The sequence below is a fragment of the Pelecanus crispus genome, chromosome 9, assembly GCF_030463565.1.
Source record: "Pelecanus crispus isolate bPelCri1 chromosome 9, bPelCri1.pri, whole genome shotgun sequence".
Lineage (NCBI taxonomy): Eukaryota > Metazoa > Chordata > Aves > Pelecaniformes > Pelecanidae > Pelecanus > Pelecanus crispus.
The window spans coordinates 30,671,687-30,687,655 of record NC_134651.1 but is presented as its reverse complement, the minus strand read 5'-3'; the positions used below and the strand labels follow the sequence as shown (position 1 = coordinate 30,687,655).

At 58.9% G+C, this 15,969-nt stretch overlaps 1 protein-coding gene across 1 annotated transcript; it reads right to left on the bottom strand.

Annotated features, from left to right (window-relative positions):
* Positions 1-2,471: 2,471 nt before the first annotated feature.
* On the bottom strand, positions 2,472-15,672 carry LOC104027136 (diacylglycerol kinase beta-like). Its single transcript, XM_075715975.1, has 18 exons — positions 15,606-15,672; positions 15,139-15,188; positions 14,464-14,538; positions 14,240-14,359; positions 13,111-13,228; positions 12,837-12,925; positions 12,008-12,135; positions 11,621-11,731; positions 11,416-11,490; positions 11,242-11,327; positions 10,951-11,040; positions 10,372-10,532; positions 8,973-9,037; positions 7,889-7,979; positions 4,985-5,186; positions 3,321-3,441; positions 3,173-3,233; positions 2,472-2,570 (listed from the first exon to the last, which is right to left on the bottom strand). The coding sequence occupies exons 2-18, from the start codon at positions 15,184-15,186 to the stop codon at positions 2,472-2,474; spliced, it is 1,740 nt and encodes a 579-aa protein (XP_075572090.1). The 5' UTR covers positions 15,187-15,188; positions 15,606-15,672.
* Positions 15,673-15,969: the final 297 nt, after the last annotated feature.

Here is a 15,969-nt window from a genome sequence, read left to right as displayed (position 1 = left end):
TCCTATAAATGCTGCTGACCTCATGTGTTGTCATCCCATGGATCAAACCCATCACCCCACCTGCCGGCAAAGCTCTGGAGATGGCTGAAGTTTTTTTCTTTCACCCTCCCCAAGCACAGGGGCTGCAAGGCACAGCTGCTGTTGGGGAAGGGCTGGGGAAATGAAGGCTGCTGGTTCATGGGACCCAGGGGTTACTTGGCCTAGCTTCCATATGTTTTCACCTGGCTACTCATTAACGGCCACCTGGGTGACGAGGAGGAGGATGATGGATTTATGCACTGCGGGTGGAGCATGCCCATGTACGCAAGTCACAGCTCCGGCGAGCTGTGGTGACCTCTGCACCTGCCAGCTGGGCCTGTGCTCACTCCCGCTCGCTCCGTGGCCCAGGGCCCCCTCCTCATGGCTTCTTGGCTGCTGCTGGCACTCTCCTGTGAGTGTGTCCCTGGGCATTGCATTGCCCCCTAGCCCACCCTCGCCCTGCCCAGTGCCAGGGGCAGGAGGAGAGTGAGCTGTGGCAGCCCACTGGAGCCTTCTGCCCTGGCTGAGGTGTACTCGTGGGCTGGAAGCTGGCTGGGGCTCCCCTGGGGTGCCACTGCCTCCTCCCACATCAGCAGGGCCCTACAGCCACTGTCAGAAATGGCCCCAAGCTAAAGCTTGAACAAGCGCACAGTAGCACTGTCCCTGCCGGAGAGGGTGATGAACAGCTCCCTTTCAGCTCACTGTCACTCTGAAACATAATGACGGCAGCACCCTCTGCACTGCCAGGGTGATGGTATACCTGCAGCATGAGGAGGGACCAGGTGCTGGGTCACCAGGGAGGACAGAGTGGCTTGTCCCAGCCAGGGCTCCCTGCCCTGCAACAGGGGCATAGCACGGACAAGCAGCAGTTTTCCTGCCTGCAGCAACATCCATGGGGCACACACTGCTCCCAGCTTGCTCACAGAGGCACAGGGGCCTCCGCCAGACCCGAGGGAGCTGGGAGTGGGGGCTGATTTGGGAGCCGGGTGTCCCCCCATGCAGGGCCACCGCAGGAGGCAGCGGGTGCCTGCAGAAGCAACCAGCAGCCCTTTCCATGGGCTGGTCCTGCCAACTCCTGGCTCCTGGGAGAGCCATGTAGTGGGGCACACATCCAGACCACTGCCTCCTCCGTGCATTCATCCATTTTCTGGTCCCTGTCCCATCCTGGAGAGAAGCTGCATCCTACAGTCTGTCCCCACGTGCCTGGTGGGGGACACATGGGTGATGCCACCGAAACCTGCCAGCGCATCCCAGCCAGGCTCTGGCAGCTGGCTCGGTGAGGAGAAAAGGAGTGGCTGGGCAGCAAGCAGCGGGCACCGGTGCAGGCAGGGGGCTGGCAGCGGCATCTGCAAAGCTCCTTGGCTTTGGGGTGGGTCGGGGGGAGACCTGGCCATGTGGAAACCGAGGTGCAGCAGCTCCCCCCGCTCCCTGCAGCCGTCCAGGAGCATTGGAGGCAGCACCGGATGCCACTGGGAGAGCACAGGCCTGGCAAAGCACACGGGGAGACGTGTAAAAAGGTGGGGGCAGACAATTTCAAGTGAGAAGAGCTTCTGGATGTCTGTCCCCAGGGTCCCCAGCCACTGGCAGAGGCTGGCAGGCTTTAGGAGAGAGGAAAGTCCATGTGGAAGGAGGTGCCATGGGCACAGCTGCGGGGACAGCCAGCAGAGAAGGGAGGTGGTGTTCATGTCCAACCCAGACTCATAAAAAGAAGGTGACTTCCAAAGCCCCCCAAAGTTTGCTAAATAAATACATAAATATGAACACGAAACCCAGAGCCAGGGTGTGGGGGTTTCCCAGGGTTGGCAGCTCCTCCCAAAATCCCTTTTTTGCTATTTCCACATCAAAACATGGTCTCCCATCCATCCCATGCTTGTCCCTGCGGTCCATGCACTATCTGTCCCCAACCCGTCCCATGCCTCATGGCTCCCAGTGCCAGCAGCAAAGGATTAAAACCTGTCCCAGAAGTGCTAGCTAAAGGCATGGCAAAGACCGTCTCCTCTAGACTAAGAAAATAAATAACTTTTCCAATGTGCAAGGGTTGGTGGACAGAAAGCCGGTGCAGCAAAACATCGAGTGTCCTTCAAGAGGATTAAAAATAAATAAGTGAAGCCTGGCGTTTTCTTGGGAGCACGTTCATCTGCAGCTCTGCCAAGGCAGGCAGGGGGTGATATTTAAATAAAGGCAAAAAAAAAAACCCCAGTCCTAGCGCTGCTCCAGTGAATGCACTCCCTGTGTGTTGGCCTGCCTTCACCCACTGCTTCCATCCTGGCTGGAGAAGATGCTTGTGGTGGTTGGGAAGGAGCCTCTAACACCTTCCCAGGACAAATCATCCCCACTGGGCTTGGGGGGGTTGTTTTCTCTCCCCACTGCAGAGTGGGGATTCGGGGACCCCCCAGAGCAGGTGGGTGTCCGGGATGCCGGGAGCCTCTGGCCCATGGCTCCTTGCATGCTGCTTAATCTCGAGTTTTGTTTCTCCTCTTCAGGAAAAAGAAGCTGCTCTTCTGGGGGGGGCCCAGCAGCATCGGCACTTGGCTTTTATGTGTAATTTTTACCTTAAAAGAAGTGAAGAACCCAGGTCAGTAAGGGGCTCCCAGGCTCTGAGCCCCCCCTGGGCATCCCCCAGCCTGGGGACCCTGGGGAGTGACCCAAGCAAGCCAGAACAGCTCAACACCCAGCACTGGGATGAGGAGCCGCTGCTACCCCCCAGCTAGGTTGTTAAATGCTTTGCTCCAAGGGAATAACAGCTCCAGAATTACATCCAGGCAGTGCTGGGATGGCAGAGGATTTCTCCTCCAGGCAAGCTGCCTGCCAGATGGTGGGGGACCCCACTGCAGCCCCCCCAGGAAGGGATGCTGCCACACCCACTTGCCTGGCAGGGGACAAGCATGTCCCTGTTCCCACAGCTCCCACGACGGTTTTCCATGAGCTCAGGGCTGGCATGGGCACAGACAGAAGTTGCAGGTGGCCAGGTTCTGCGGCCACCCACCAGCAAGTGCAGGAGCCTCCCCCGAACTCCAGAGGCTTTGCCAAGCTGCACAGGGAGCCGAGGCTGCCCACCCTGCTGCCAGCCCCTGCCTGCCCTGTCTTGCCATGCTGCCAGACCCTGCCCACCCCGGCTGCCTGTGGCAGAGCTGCTCCCTCCCCGGGGACTCACAGTGCAGGACGGCTGCATCCAGGGCTCCCCGTCCACCTGCATGGGCAGCAGCTTGGACGTCCTGCAAGGTGCAAAAAGAGGGAACACAGGGTGACAGAGGCACCAGCTTTCACCATCACAGGCGCTCAGCTGGGACGGGGCCACATACCTGATGGTAACAGACGAACACTGGGCCAGTCTCTTCCCAGCGCTCTTCAGCCCCGTGTAGATCTGCCCCATCTCCATCGCGCCCTCCAGCCCCACCACCTCCAGGAGGTGATCGCTGAGGTCTGCAAGAGAGAGGGATCCAAGTCAGTCACCCTGTCCCCAGCGATCCCCTGCCTGGTGCCATCATCCAAAACATCAGGGCCAGCACAGTGTGGCTGGTGGCATAATGGGGATGCATCATGATGTCCTCCATGCCCCGAGATCAGCGAGCTGGGTGTTTGCAGCATTGGGCAATGCTGCTGTCCAAAATCCCTGGAGCAAAAATACTCCTTATCTGAAACAGTAACAGGTCCTGCGTGGCTGCAGGGTGGCAGCCCAGATCCCCACCAGCTCTTTGACTGCTTGTTTGCAGTGTTCTATGAAATCGTGGAAGAACCCCACCTCCCCTGGGTGCCCTGGGGTGCTGTGGCCCCTTGGGAGCTGGAATACATGGGGAAATCCTCCCCAGGAAGGTTTTACTCAAATCCCAGGACATTGCCCTTTTTTCCAGCTCCTCCTGCTCTTCTGGGCTCTTCTGGGCTGCTCTTCTGGTGCCCGACACTGGCCAACTCACTCCGTCTCTCATTCCATTCAGGGTCCTCTTTCACCCCTGGTGGACCCCCCCCAGGAGAAGTCCCCCATGCCCCCTGATGCCCTCCTGCCCACCTGCAAGTGGGGATGTGCCCAGGGGACCGACCCCACTGCCTCTCGCCACTTTTGGAACAGGCCTTTGCTCTGCCCCACTCTCTGCTGCCTGTTCCCATGAGCTTGCCCGGCGAGGGACAGCCGGTTACAGCCTGGGAAAGTTGGTGACACCGCCATCCTGGCAGCCATGTGGCAGGGGTGCTGTTTCCCACCCCAGTCCCAGGCTGCGGGAGGTGCCAGGTGGAAAATAGGGGTACTTTGCCTATTTTGCTGGCTGCTTTCTAACCCACTGCTCTCTGCTGGGGAACCCTGCTGGCTCTTTGGGCTGCCTGCACCCTGCCCGTGCCCATGGGGATGGCTCTGGTGGCCGCAGCAGCGGGTGTGAGGTGCTGGCCAGGGCACAGCACGGGTACCGTGCTGTTCCCAACACCCCCCAGCCAGGCTGGCAGCACTGTGGCAGAGCCTGGGAAGATGCTTACAAAAGCCATTGGTGCCAGATCTGCAGCTCCACTTCCTACTCCTCCTCTGCAGCAACGGCGCCTGGCACTGCAGCGGCTTGCCTGCCAGCCCCGCAGGACACAGGAGGCTGCGCAGCCACATGCCCACAGGTGATGGCTCCCATCCAGGCACCCCTCTGAGCTGTGACCCCCGGAGGGTGGGAGCAGAGGTGGCTGAGCACGGCATGGGAGCCACGTCCTCTGGCCACCATGGCATGGCCTAACCAGCCCTGAGAAATGTGGTGCTGGGCCATACCCAGGCGGGCATAGCCACCCCCCTTCACCAGCTTGGACAGATCGCTCTTGGGGTCACCCCAGCACCCCAAAAGACAGTGAGCCAATAGCAACCCCTCCAGCGCTGTTGCTCCAGCGCCACGTGTACTAAGCTGTGGCCAGAACTGGTGGCTGCCCAGCTCCCCTGTGCTAACCCCGCTGACCCCATGCACCCCACCAACGCTGATCACCACCAGGCCCCACCGCTCACCCTGCACACAGAACTTGAGCTCCTTGGTGTCAGTGACCACCGTGGCGTGCAGCTTCTCTGGCGCTTTCTTGCCCAGCCGGTTGTAACTGCGCTGCTTCTTGGTCTCGCCCCAGAGATTGGAGCCGCCATACATGCTGGGGATGTTGAGGACGGCGATGCCCTCCAGGGACGTGTTGCTCAGGTCTAGCAGGGTCCCGTCGCACTGCCGGGCACAGGGGCAGCATCAGGCCATGGGGTTGGGGGAAGCTGGTGCCTGGCACTGCAGAGCCTCGCCTCCTCTCCCTGCCTGCATGCCGAAGGAGCAGGGCTCCCCAAGCGTGGCATGCCACTGGGTGGTGCCCAGAGCAAACCTGCCCCCGGCGTGGCTGGGGCTGGAGGTGCGAACAAATACTCCCTGGCTTTGCTTTTCTAGGGCTAACCACCACTTCCCCTTCCTTGTGCTGCTTTCCCCTTTATTTCAATATGAATTTTACTACATGTCCAAGACAGCAGTTTTGAAAAGTGAATTTCCTACGGGAGCTCATAAAACTTCAGCTGGGCTCGGTTCTGCAACCCAAAATAGGATGCAATACCACCTCAGCTCTGGAGTGACCTCGATCCAAGCATCTCCACTACACGCTTCCCCACCTCCCCTTGTTCAAATTGACCCCAAAGAATCAGAAAGTTTGGCTTCCCAAAAACTAACTCAAACCAGTTTGTCTTCAAGTGCAATTTGGAAACTAGAAATGAGGCTGGAAGGAAATGATAGGAAAGGTGTCAGAGGAAAAAATGTCCGTTTTTGGAGAGAAAACTGCAAGGCAGCGCACAGAACTGGTATCCCGGGCTTTGCTGTCATACAGCAGGACTGCCCCAGCTGAAAATTCCCTGTAAAAGGTAAAATATCTGTTGCTTGTGGCTTTTCCACAGGACTGGAAGCAGTAGCCATGGAAATGCATTTCTTAACTTCAGGTCTTCTCATTCTCATGCTACCCAGACGACACTTGATCCCTTTTCTAGATACCTCTGGAGGAAGCAGCCACTTTCCCATTCAACTGTATTTTTGCTAGAGCATTTGTATTTTCCTTTACACATCTGTCCTCTACCTGCCATGCTATGCTTCAGCAAACACCAGCACATTATTTCCTTGCATTTTGGAGATGCAATGGCATTTCTGCCCTCTCTTGCTTTGCTGAGAGGAATGCGAATGGGCTGATGAACCCCTGCTGCTGCTTTGACTCCAGTTGTTTTCCTCTAGCAAAGAGTGAAGGTCCTGAGCTTATTTTTAATACCTTGTCGGTAAGCGCTGAGCACGCCAGCCACACATATGCGGAGCTGGGCATGGACACGAGCAAGCATCTCTGTATGTTCAGATCTGCTCTGCCTCCCCTGAGGATCCAAGATCTTATTTTTAGCCTTGCATTGAAAGCGAAAGGCAGGAATCTTCTGGGTTTGGGAGTGAAGAACTGTCTCTCCAAGGCTGGCAAAGGATGTAAATCCTTTTGTTCTCAATACATCTTAATGATATTATGATTTGTAGGAACAGAAAAGACCCTAACGCTCTGAGCAGCGGATACCAAGCAAGAGGGCTCTGAGTCCTCACGGGATGGACAACACATCCCATACCTGGCTGAGCCCAGCACCACTCCTGACTGCAGGCACCTTTCCTGCCTGCCTGCGAGGCGACGGGTAGGGACCTCGCTGCAGTGGGATAGGAGCGAGTCAGCTGTGGGACTTCCAGGGGTGCTGCAGGAGTTTGTTCCTGCCTGGGGGCATGTAGGGTGGGCAGGACCATGGCTGCCCATGCCTGCCCACACACATGCATGCAGGGAGCGACCTCTCCCTGTGTAGCCCTCCCCTGTTAGCACGCCAGCGAGCTACAATGGGCTCTTTGAGCAGAGGCAGCTGACGGTGCGCTGGCAGCGATGCTGGAAGTAGAAATTTGCAGCTGGGGAAAAAGCAAATTCATTTCCAGGAGCTGTAGGGGAATGAGTGCCAATTTCCAAAACAAAACTGCCATTTCTCTGCAAGTCTGACAGTTGCCTGGGAGCTGGAGGGAGGACAGGCTGCCGCTTTCAACTTCAAATACAGTGGGATTAACGCTTTCCTGCTGGTGCAGTGCAGGACACGGACTTTATCTGCCCTGGGACGCTGGCGCATGGCTGGTGAAGGGGAAGAGATGGCTGTGCCCCTGCTCCTGCCCCTTTCCACCAGCTGCTGAGGGCACAGCTACCCGCTTCGGGCTTTGGGAAGGGCTGAAACTCCCTGTGTAGAAACAGGCTTCAAAGTCCCTCTGCCCACAGCCGCACGCGACGCACCACCAGCTCCCCAGGCTCTACCTGCTCTCTGCCTGCTCAGGCAGGTGCTACCCTCTGCCAGCGACCCTGTGCCCACCGCCTGTTCAGACCCATGTTGGCCCTTTGCAGCAAGCGACAGTTTTTTCCCCTCGCCTTCAAGCTTGAGTTATAAAAGGGTCGTTTATCCAGAGATAAAGAGAGGTGGAAGTTTACAGCAAAGCACGGCCCAAAGCCCCCAGCATGAGCGGAGAAATGACAGCACTCTTAGCAACCGCAGGCCCTCCTCCCCGTTCTAATTAAAGGCTGTTTCCATGTCATCCAACAAGGGCTGGGAGCAGACGTGGAGTTTACAGAGAGAATATTCCAGGCACGCTCTCGAATACAGCTGGAAGCAGGGGAAAAATACAGGGCTATTCTTCTGCCTGCAGCTGGCCAGCTTTGCAGCAAGCGCCGCATGGTGGAAGAGCGGGTCCTGCCAGCCACTGCATCCTCCTGCCGCCTTAAGGGGTCAAAGCTGCCATGCACCCTCTCCCCAAACAGCCAAAAGCCCTGCTCGAGGGACCGACAGGTGACATCTCCCAAAAGCCCTTTGTGCCACAGCTAGAGCCAGGGACCATCCTGGGAAACCCACCTCCACCTCGATGTAGTCATGGAGCTTCTTGCAGGTGGCTGCAAAGGTCTCTGATGTCCCGAATTCAAAGTACCACAGCTTGTTCTTCATCCTGGGGGACAGAGATGCATCAGCATCCCGCTCGGGAGTGGTGCCTCGCCCCAGCCCAGCCAGTGGCAGGATGGGCTGCCAGAGGCCTTCTGGAGGCGTTGCGACGGGGACACGAGCCATTGTGGGGAGGGACCACCGGCATCACGACCCCAGGGACAGTGGGTGGCTCAGGTGGACCTGGCTCTGACACCCTGCGGAGGGAAATGATGCGGGTGCTGGGTGGTCCCTCAGCATGGGATGGGGTGCCTCCACCGGTTCTCAGCAGAGCTGAGCATGGGCTGCTGTCTCTCGACAGGGCTGCTGGGGATGGGGTACCACACGGAGGGGATGTCCCCCACCTCAGCACCCTGTCTCGCACCCTCCCGGCATCCTGCCAGGCAGCCCCTGACCACTGCTCATCCCCTGCATCAATTGCTGTGCCAGGCTTTGAGGGGGAACTGTAAGCCAAGGGGAGCTGAATTTCAGACCAGAGCCAGACACTTTGGTCCATTTGGGTTTCTTCTAGCAGGTATTTCTGAACATGGGGATGGGGGTCACAAGCCATGGCTCCTGCTGCCATCACACCATTTCCATGCACCCCGAGCACAGTGGGAACAAGCTGTGACCTGCTGCCTGCCCTGCCCTTGCTGTCTGGCCTGCTCCTGCTGGTCCTGGAATTCGGTGCTAATTGTAAAGCATGAATGAACGTAATTGGGTGTGCGGCCAAGTTCAAGCAGCCTGCCACACTGCACGGGGCCTGAAGGAGCACCCTGGACCCCCACCGTGCCCAGCCCCTGCCTCCTGGCCATGCCTGGTGTGTCCCCTGCCTGTCCCCTAAGGTTGGCCGAACACCACGCTGCCTCCTCGGGGCTGCTGCCAGTCCTGTGGGGAGAGGGGCAAGAGGAGCCCAGCGGGAGTGGAGCAGGCTCCAGCACGTCTTTTTGGCACAGTCCACAGCAGCAGCGGGGTGTCCCCCCGCACCCAGCTTTCAGAGGGGACCAGGGGCAGCCCTTACCTGCTGTTGAATTTCTCAGGGTGCTTTTCTCGCATGACATGGAAGCGATGGGCAATAGAGGCGTCCTGTGGGGAAAGGGAGCACAGAGACATCGGTGGCGCAGCAGGGAAATAGAAACCCCCCTCTGCACCCCACCAGCACGTGCCAGGATAAGGGGGTTCAGCCATTCACCCTTGCCACCAGCCCCCGTGGCACAGGAGCACAGCACGGGGGCCATGCCAAGGCGATGGGGGCATCCTCAGCCAGGCTGCTTACAAAGCGTTGAATGGGCTCATTAAGCGAGACATAATTAGTGTGCTTGGCCTCCTTCCCCGTCCCAGGGGCCCTGCACGGAGGTGATGCCGAGGGATGGAGGAAGGGCTACCGGTGAGGCAGTGGGGCTCCGGGGACACGCCAGGACCCTGCACCCTGACAGCTCCCCTGGCAGGGTGGCAGCTCTTCCTGAAACTTATCACAACCTCTTCTATGTGGACTGGGAGGCATTTAAGCCAGACTCAGAAGCTGTCACCAAATGCCACCTGCAGTGACATCACCTGGCGTTAGCAGGAGCTGATGTGAAACTAGAAACATCTCACAGTGCTGCCAGGTGGGTGACCCACGCTGTGGTGGTACTGCTCGGGCACCCATGGCCCAGGACAGAAATGCTCCAAGTCACTGGGAAAAGAAGCGCTTTCCACTTTGCTGTTCCCCCAAAGCCCTGCTGCTCCTAGGATCAACCCCTGGGGCTGGGAAAGCCCCCATGGCACAGGGCTCCCTAACCCTCCCTGGGTTAGGAAAACATGGGGGACTGCAGGTCCAAGCACCAAAGCAGGGCTTTGCCCATGGGTGTCATCTCGACAAAAGCTTCAGGTGGGGTGTCCAGCAGATCTCAACCCATCCCTGAGACCCCAAACTTCCCTGAACCGCATTTAAGCTCCTTGCACACTTGCTCTTGCAACATTCCCAGCTGGGAAGAGAGACATTCCATGCCTGTTTATGCATTTAAGTGCTGCCATTACAAAATGAGAATAAAACCAGAAAAACAATGTCAGGAGGCAGATGCTCCTTGGAATTAACTCAGGGCTGGCTTGGAAAAGAGCTAGGGATGAGTCTAGGAGACAGGGAGGGAAGCATGGAGGGGTAGCATCCCTTGAGTGCACCTGCCAGGCTGGATCCCTCCAGTGACTTTGTAACAGCGGAGTCATTTTGCACCAGCTGAGTGGGAAATGACCCTGGAAATCCCCTGATCCAGCTGGGTTTGAGGCTGCAGCTGTGCTGATGACCCAGGTGACAGTTCCCCTGCTCCACTGGCCTCCGGAGCTCTTCCCTTTGCTTTGCTGTGGCCAGGTGGCTCCGGTGGGCATGGCACAGTCTGGGCCCTGACAACTAGCCCTGCACTGTGCTGCCCTGCAGCACTCACCACCCCAATGGAGAAGTAGTTGTTGATGATGGTGGATGGGACAGGGTCTCCGTTGGTCTCTCTGTCACTGGGAATGATGTCCATCTGCCAGCGGTCCAGCATCACCTCTGTGCTGTGCTCGATGTCTTTCAGGACCTTCATCAGGTTGCCCCCTTCATAGCCTGTAAAGGAAAGAAGGTAGTCATCGGAGCAGAATGAAGGAGGATGAAGAGGCGTGTGGCCATATCATGTAGGACTGGAGGTAGTCGGGTGCTGAGCACCCGGGGCCCTGCTGCTATGGTACCAGCAAGATGCCTAGCTCATCCTTGCAGCAGTGGCAGAGATTTCAGCTAATGGTACAGGTCTCCCAGATGAAAAAAGTTGTTGGGCAGGACCTGGCTGATCTGGGTTCAGAAAGCAGTGGCTCCTTTTTTTGGAAGGGGTTAGAAGCACCATCAGGAGGTGCTAGGGCTGAGATGCAGCCCTGAGCCTCACCCCGAGAGCCCGGGAGCCCTCCCCGCCCCAGGACAGCACCCACCCAGCCATACTGAATGGTCCCCGTGGGCCAGCCCCCGCAAGGCGATGCTTGCCCGGCCTCACCTCCACCCCAGCGCAGGCACCGGGCCAGGTCATTGCCCGTTCCCAGGGGCAGGACAGCCACTGGCGGGTGCTTCACCAAGTTCGCCTTGTCTGCAGTTCAAGGGGAAAGAGAGGTTTGGGGCTGAAAGGGCTCACTCCTTGTTCATCTCCCATGTCCCTCCTTGGCTGGCACCTCAGGTTGGGGGAGCCCAGGCACAATGTTGTTGCCAGGGGAATACTGGGAACTCACGGCAGATCGTCAAGGACATGGGTGGACAATGGTCTATGGGAGCATGGCCGCTACTCACTCACCTATGCAGTCCAGGATCCAGCCCACCGTGCCATCCCCTCCACAGGCCAGGACACGGAAATCTGGAGTGTCCCGAAAGAAGCTCAGCCTGGAGAAAGCCAGGAGAGACAAGGGGTGACGTGGGGGAGCAGGGGCTGGTAAGAGGGAGCAGAGGATCGGCCACAGCATCTCCGTACCCCGGTGCGGGCCCGCCGCGGTCCAGGTTGTACACTTGGCGTGGATTGAGCAGGTAGTGAAATTTCCGAAGGACCCTAGGTAAAGAGAGGCATGAGGGATGCCACAGAGGCAAGTCCCCCTCCAGGAGAGGTGCTGGGGCAGCCCAAGGGACCAGCAGCCCCCGACCCCAGGGGTGATGCTCTCCCCGGGCAGGATCCCACCTACCGCTCCCCCTGCCTTCCTCCGCTCTTGGGGTTCACAAACACCAGGAGGGGGTGTGTCCCAGGCCGGGGGCTGATCTGGAGGGCAGAAAGCGTGGCTGCGAATGCCTGCCCACTGCAGGGCCTGGTGTGCACCCACAGCAGACCTTGCTGGCAGCCTGGCACAGGAACCTACCTGCAGTCCTTGACCATCCACGGTGGTGGAATTGAACTTGAAGCCCTGGTTGTCCTCAGGGCTGGTGCTGGCAGGGGAGTCGCCCTCCGATCTCCGGCAGTGGGATTGCCTGTCCTTTGGGGAACAGAGGCGTGGATGCGCACGCCGTCCCAAGAAGGCAGTGCCGGCAGCCGGGGAAGGCAGGTCAGCCATGGCAATGCCCTGCCAGGTCCCTGCCACCCGGCAGCAAGGAGGGGGGCACTTACCAGGACAACGGGGCAGATGTAGGAAGGCAGCAAGATATGGTCCCGCAGCGGGCCCCCATCACACTCTGGCTTCACGTAGGAGGCACATTTGTTGTGGAGCTGGAAGGGGCAGGAGGAAGGGACCTTGGGCAGGGGACACCCAGCCATCTCCTATTCGTGAGCCTCTCCTCGCCCAGGGCTGGCCGTGTGGGGTGTGCTGCAGGGTGCACCCCAGGCCCCCCACGCCCGTGTACTCACAGTGACTTGGCACCAGACGCAGTGCAGGCCGGTGATGCCCTGGTAGCACTTGATGCTCTTGTGGCATCTGTCACATTTGATGGGGGAATTGCCCTCGATCCAGGTGTGCTGCATCACCTGCAAGGCATGGCGGGGGGGCCACTGTGGGCGCAGCACCCACCAACCCACAGGCACCTCCTCTCCGCTAAGGGCTGGTGCCATGATTTCAGAGGGTGGCTCATCATGCAGGGATGCTGACTGATCCAGACCAGCCCCTCACATGGCTGTCTTCCCTCCCTGCAGCACATCGGGGACACCTGTCCCCCACCCAGAGCTGTGGCAAACCTCGGGGCTGGGGGTCCTGTGGGTCTCCAGGGGCTGGGGACTGGGCCTGCCCTGCCAGGCTCTGGATGCTGGGAATGCCCATGAGCTGCTGCCCAGGACCTGAAGGGCAAATCCCAGGGGAAAAAGCCATGGGGGACCAGGGCAGGAGACTGAGGGGCCAGCTGCTGCCAGCAGTGCTGCCTCCAGGAGGGCTCCATGGGAGATGTGCCAGCTCAGAATCACGCTGCCTGCCTACTCACACTTGTGTTTCTCTTGGATTTCACGTAGGTGCTGATGCAGGAGGCAATGTCTTTGGACACACACCTCTCATGGACAGTGTACTTGCAGACTGGTGGGAGAGAAGGTGGTAGTGAGCATCACCCCCTGGCACAGGCGCTGCCCCCTCCCCGCTCACCCTGCACCACCCACAGGGCTCAGCACTGGTGGGGGCCTGTCTGCCCTCCCCAGGGTGCTGCGATGGGGCAGGAGCCACCGGCCTGGGGGTGTGGGGGGCCATGGGGGACCGGGACTCACAGGAGCAGCAGAGGCCCTGCTTGCGGACCCCCAGCAGCATGGTGCGGCAGAAGTTGCAGTAGGCGGGTTTCTTGAAGTGCTTCAGCCTCCAGGCATGCTGCCCGTCATCCTTCACGTTCTGCAGGGCAGGAGAGCAGAGGGCGAGGGGGGTTACTCCCCCACTGGGGGTCCCAGCCCACCATTTTTATCAGCTTTTTGTCCTGTAATAGCCTCCAGTGTGTCTGCAGGAGTTTGCTCCCAGCAGGACCACAGGCTCCCCCTGCTCCCCTTCTCCCCGGTGTCCCTCAAGCATCCCAGCTGCCATGTGCCCCTGCTCCCCGGGCACATCCAGCTCCTGGCAGTCCTGGCACTGAGCTCCGACTCCTTGTGGCCCCTCGGCACAGCCCAGCTGCAGGGATGCTCTGCTGGTGGCTGACGGGAAGGAGGTGACTCCACATCTGGGACCAGGCCACCGCCACCACGGGGTGACCAAAGCAAGCTGCTTACATCCGGGTCTAGGCACAAGCACTTTGCAAAAGCCACTTAAAATTCCCTGTTTTCTTGAATCTTCCTGCCAGAAAACCTGCCCCGTGGGAAGCAAACACCAGAATGGGCACTGGGGAGCAAAAACCCACATTTTGCCTGCAAACTCCTACCTGATGGACAGGGATGCACCTCAATGAAATGAAGTCCAAAAGCATGAAAAAACAACACAGGAAAATAAAGGGTGGCCCCACCCCACCCCACCTCTGCTCTTTGAAGCTCACCTCTGGAGAGGAGCTGGCATTTTAGGTGCTTATCTTATGTTTTGATTAAATATTCATTGAACCGGAGTGTGCTACAATAGCAGGGAGTGAGCCCAGCCTGCTTGGCCACGGCAGCTGGCAACGACCACAGCTCAAAACTGAGCTTGTGAAGATTTGGGGGGTGAAGGCCGGTCAGCAGAGGCAGGGCAGGGGTGTCTGCAGGGGCCGGGGACCGGTGCAGGGCTGTGCGGTGCCGGACGGGCATGCGGTGTGTTGCCGGGAGTAGGGTGCCCTCCCGTGGCCCCTGCGCGCCCTCCATCGCTGCCTGCCTCTCCCGGGCTTTCCTCCAGGAGCGGGCAAGGTGGCTGGATACGGCCGACGCAGGTCCCCGCATGGGCACTCACCGTCTCCATTCCCAGGAGCACCAGCAAGGGGATGGTGGTCATGCCGCCTCGGATCCACTCCTCCAGTGTCACAGTTCCATCATGGTCATAGTCGATCTCCTCCATCATCGCCTTCAAGATCTGGAGGAGGGAGGAGATGTGGTGACAGAGCAATGCCGCCCATGAACCCTGGCTGCCAGCTCCAGCCAACAGCCCCCGTGCCCCACCCAAGCCCTGGCACTCACAGGCTTCAGCTCGGTGGAATCCCACTCCAGGTACTCGGCCACGTGCACCATCTGGTTGATGATACGATCCAGCTCCTGAGCACAGAAAGACGATGGCGCCCAGCACTTAGGGACGGCTTCGGGCACAAGTGATGTGTCCAGCCTCAAGCACCCAAACTGAGGACATACCAGGTCTATGTCCCGATATGCCCAAGGCTGCCCCGGGCCCCCACCTGCACAGGGTGCTAGTGACACCCCACTTCTAAGTGGGTGCTGGGTGCTGCTTTCTCCTCTGAAAAATCTGCCAGAAAATCTGCAGGTTTTCCCTCAGTAAAACTGCTCTGATAAAACAGATTTTTATTTGCAATGGATTTCATGGGAGATACACAAAGAGAAAACATCCTGGGGGAGCATTGTGCATGATTTTTACTTTTCTGAAACACCATGACCTCATGTAGAGCTACAATTACTGGCAGGTGGATATTCTAGAGCTGCTGCTGGATGCTGCAGAGCTGGTGTGCATCCCCCAGCCCCGTGGTCCAGCCTCCCAGCAAATGCTCCTGCCTTCCTCCTCCTTTCCCATATCCCTGTTTAGCTTATAGAGTGCCTCGCTGAGGGAGCAGGCACCCTGATAGGGCCCTGCATGTCTCTGGCCCCCCGAGCGGCCCCAGCTTTCTCTCCCAAGGGAAGGCTTACCGAGCTGTCCAGGAGGCCATTTCCATCAGTATCATAGAGGCGAAACATAACTGGAGGGAGAAGAGAGCCGGCTGCCGGTTAGAGCCCAGCCCTGGGGCACCCCGGCCAGCTGTAGGATGGGAGCAGCGCTGCGCCAGCTCAGCCCGGGCAAGATGTGGCCTGAGCCTGTACTAGGCTGAAGGGTATTGGAGGGAAGCCGCGACCCCCCTGGCTGCCCCTCTGCCAGACACGGGTGCCAGCAGGCAGGAGCAGAGGGGTGATGATGAATGGGTCCTTTTCTAGCAATAACCCACCCAGGAGCTGGAGCCAGGTTTCCCAAGTGGTTTTAACATTTCAGTATTAAAAAGTGAGCAGAAGCACCCAGCCCAGCACCCCTCCTGGGTGTACCCCCCAGATGATGCCTCCCACCACTGGTCCGCGCTCTACACAGTGTGACCAGCAGCCCAGGACCCCAGGGCCCTACTTACACTCCAGCTTGTCCTCTGCCTGTCCCCTCTCCAGCAGGGACAGGTAGCAGACGATGTCCTTCAGATGGACCACCTGGGCCATGGGGGCAGGGGGTGGGGGTGGGGGGGCTTTCAGGAAGCTGTGTCTCTTTCGCAGGCTGAAGGGTAACCTCTTCTCCACGCTCCTTGTGCCTGTGGGCCGGGGGGGGGGGGCAGGATGAAGGTCATGCACAGAGGGACAAGGAGCCATCCCCAGCCAGGAAACAGGGCTGGCAGCATGTAACCTCTAGGGCAGGGACCCCTTCAGCGTGGGGTGGGCAAGGTGTGGAAAATGTGAGGCTGAGTGCCATCACAGGAGCAGGGCTGAACATCAGAGAGCCAGTCA